This window comes from Marmota flaviventris, chromosome 10 (genome assembly GCF_047511675.1).
Source record: "Marmota flaviventris isolate mMarFla1 chromosome 10, mMarFla1.hap1, whole genome shotgun sequence".
NCBI lineage: Eukaryota > Metazoa > Chordata > Mammalia > Rodentia > Sciuridae > Marmota > Marmota flaviventris.
This window is the reverse complement of record NC_092507.1, coordinates 121,118,674-121,121,969: the sequence shown is the minus strand read 5'-3', so window position 1 is coordinate 121,121,969 and position 3,296 is coordinate 121,118,674. Positions and strand designations below refer to the sequence as shown.

Genomic DNA, 3,296 nt, shown 5'->3' with positions numbered 1-3,296 from the left:
GGTCTGAGATGGTTTTATCCAATCACCCCTCTTCTGTAGTGCTCAGTGGGGTGCCTGTCCACAGAGAAGTGTCAGCCACCCGTGTTTTCTCCCAAGCTAAGTGTGGTATTGGAGTGGACGCCTGCGTGCCTTGGGTGATGCTTGTAAGGCTCTGGCTGTAGGTCTTGACATGGGACTGAACAACCGTCTTGTGATTAAGAATCTTGTACTTCTTGAGTTACTCCGTCTTAGTAATTCATCAGTGGGGCTGAGGAGGAAAAAAAAATGAAAGAAAAATAAACAAAACATTCCTGAAGCCAGCAGGTTGTCAATGCTGGGTGATTAACAGCAGCAACCTGTCTGGGCAAGTCACCAGGTTGATCCCAGGCCCTTCCAAGGCTGGAGCGTTTTGAATGTGAATGATTTTGCATATTTTTACAAGGCTCTATTTAACTGAATTCATCTAAAAAGATCAAATACAGAGAAATAAATATTCAATGCCGAGTTTGAGTTGACGGGTAACTGGAGCCATTACTCTCCAATGGATGCTTTGACATTCATGTGAGTGTAGACGGGACTATGTTCCATAGTTCATTTTAAAGTGTGTGCACATACATGTGTGCTGCCGATATGCACGTGTGAGTAAATTGAAGCTCTGGGAGCAAAAGATTTATTTCCTTTCCTCCTAAACCTGCTCCCAGCACAGCCCTTTAGGAAGTGTGGAGAATCCGCCAGTCATCCGCGCCCTCTGGTGTCGGACACTGGTATACCCATCCTCCCGGGGGAGATGCTGCACCTCTCTAACCCTGGCTATCTACAATTAGGCCTTTAGGCATACCCAGGGCAGGTCTCATGATCAATAGTGACCAATTCTGGGTCCAACTAAGTCAGTAAGGATTCTTGGGTGCAGGTTGAAGGGAGAGGGAAGAGTATGTTTTCTTAGGTCCTGGTCTCTCCTTCCAATTCTCACCCTCCTGACGTTTCTCTCTCTGCCCTTAGGTCCCACTCACCCACCTGCATTACGACCATGTGTGACCAGCAGCAGATTCAGTGTTGCCTGCCCCAGTGCTGTGTCAAGGGCTCCTCCTTCCCCGCCTCCTTCGGCCCCTCCTTCGGCCCATATGCCAATAGCGAGGTGCTGGTCCAAGCCCCTTATGAGATGCAAATTTTGGAGTGTCCTACACTATGCCCAGTTCAAATTTCCCAGACTCCATGCCAGTGCAAGACCACCCAGGTGAAGGGCCAAGCTTCAGGCCAGTCTAAGACCACCCAGGTAAAGAGCCAGGCTCCAAGTAAATCTAAAACCACGCAAGTGAAGTGCCAGGATCCATGCCAGTCCAAGACCACGCAGGTGAAGTGCCAGGCTCCATGCCAGCCTGAGGTTTCCTACGTGCAATATGAAGTCCCATGCCCTGCTCAGACCTGCTACGTACAATGTGCTCCAGTTTGTTACACGGAAACTCGCTATGTGGAATACCCAGTCCAGACCTACGTGCCGGCTCCAGCTCCCCAGCCTGTGCACACCTACGTGGAATGTACACCAGTGGGCCAGGCTCAGGGAGGTTTCTCCACCCAGGGCCAGTATCAAGGTTCCTATGGCAACTGCGCCTCCCAGCGTCAGCGTCAGTCCCAGGCTTCCTACAACGGCTGTGCCTCCCAGTACCAGTCGCGGGCCTCCTACGGCAGCTGCGCCCCCCAGCGACAGTGCCAGGCTTCCTACAGCAGCTGCGCCCCCCAGCGACAGTGCCAGGCTTCCTACAGCAGCTGCGCCCCCCAGCGACAGTCCCAGGGTTCCTACGGCAGCTGCGCTCCCCAATGCCAGACCCAGGGTTCCTATGGGAGCTTCAGTGGGCAGCGTCGGTCGCAGAGCACCGGCCAGTGCCTCCCTCCGCGCCGGCTGCAGCCTTCCTACCGCAGCTGTTCCCCGCCACGACGTTACAGCAGCTGCCTGCCATCACGATGCCCTTCAGGTTCCTACAACTACTGCACCCCACCCCGCCGCTCGGAACCCATCTACCACAGCCACTGTCCCCGCGGCCGCCCTTCAAGCTGCTCGCAGAGATGTGGGCCCAAGTGCCGAGTGGAGATCTCCTCCCCGTGCTGCCCCAGGCAAGTCCCACCACAGAGGTGTCCCGTCCAGATCCCTCCCATCAGAGGCTGCTCTCAGAGCTGTGCCCCACAGCCCTCCGGGGGTGCTTCCTGCCCAGATCTGAGGCCACGTGTAGAGCCACGTCCATTCCCAAGGTCCTGCCCGCCGCAGCGCATTGACCGATATCCAGAGCCGTCTAGGCAACAACGATGCCCACTTCCTGCTCCACGTCCCCGGCCTCGCCCAGAACCATGCATAATTCCAGAACCTCGCCCATGTCCCCCAGCACGGCGATTTTCAGAACCCTGCTTGAGTCCAGAACCACGTCCAGCTCCGTGTCCAGCTCCACGCCCGGCTCCCAGGCCTCGCCCAGTGCAGTGTGAGAATCCAGGGCCGCGCCCATGCCCACAGCCCTGTGAGCCAATTCCCCTTCCAGCACCCTGCTCAAGCCCTGAGCCGTGTGGGGAGCCTATTCGATGTCCCAGCCCCTGCTCCAGCCCAAATCCGATCCCGTACCCACAAGACCTAGGCTGTTGTGAGTCCAATCCGTGCCGTTTAGACATGGAAGGCCCCAGCTACGGCCCATATAGTTGCAACCAGGGGCAAGAGAGTGGTGCTGGCTGTGGACCTGGTGATGTGTTTCCAGAGCCACAGGGCTCAGGTGGCTGCGGAGACCAGGGAAGTGGTTTTGCTGGTGTCAAAGGTGGGCCTTTTTCAGGAGCAAAGGGTGCCTATTTTTAAAGGGGCTGAGATGCCCGCTGTCTCCTGCCTGGGAAACCTTGCCCTTCCTCTCCCTCTTCCACCAGCAACAGTTTCCAGCGTGTTCTTGTTCGCATCTCTCCAAAGACACCTAAAGGCTCCCTGCTTCAAAGGCCACATCCCTGCTCCTTTTCCTATGATCTCAGGTTCCACACCTCAGTCTTAGACGTCTCTCCAGCAGCAAGTCGACCCAGTCCCTACACATCTTCAGCCCTAGCCAGACCAGCCAGGCCACCAGGGCACGTGGTGGATGCTCCTTAGGACATTCTCTAGGTGTCCATGCCTCCAAGCCTGTGATCACTCTCTCCCTCTGCTGGGATCATTTCTCCCCCATGACCCAGCATCCAAAACCTACCCATCTTTCAGTGCCTGTGCCTTGGAGATTCTTGCCTCTTCCCACCAATAGGAACCTGTGCTAATTTCCTAGGACCCACTGCACTGGCCCCACCACCCACTTGACAACTGCTTC

The 3,296-nt window shown here is 56.0% G+C and overlaps 1 protein-coding gene across 1 annotated transcript; it reads left to right on the top strand.

Moving 5' to 3' along the window:
- The first annotated feature begins 1,006 nt into the window (after positions 1 to 1,006).
- Kprp (keratinocyte proline rich protein) lies at positions 1,007 to 2,809 on the top strand. Its single transcript, XM_027953667.2, has one exon. The coding sequence runs from the start codon at positions 1,007 to 1,009 to the stop codon at positions 2,807 to 2,809; it is 1,803 nt and encodes a 600-aa protein (XP_027809468.2).
- The last annotated feature ends 487 nt before the right edge of the window (positions 2,810 to 3,296 follow it).

Bases quoted from the DNA above. Each gene is read 5' to 3' on its own strand.
- Kprp (XM_027953667.2), top strand. From the start codon at position 1,007: ATGTGTGACCAGCAGCAGATTCAGTGTTGCCTGCCCCAGTGCTGTGTC.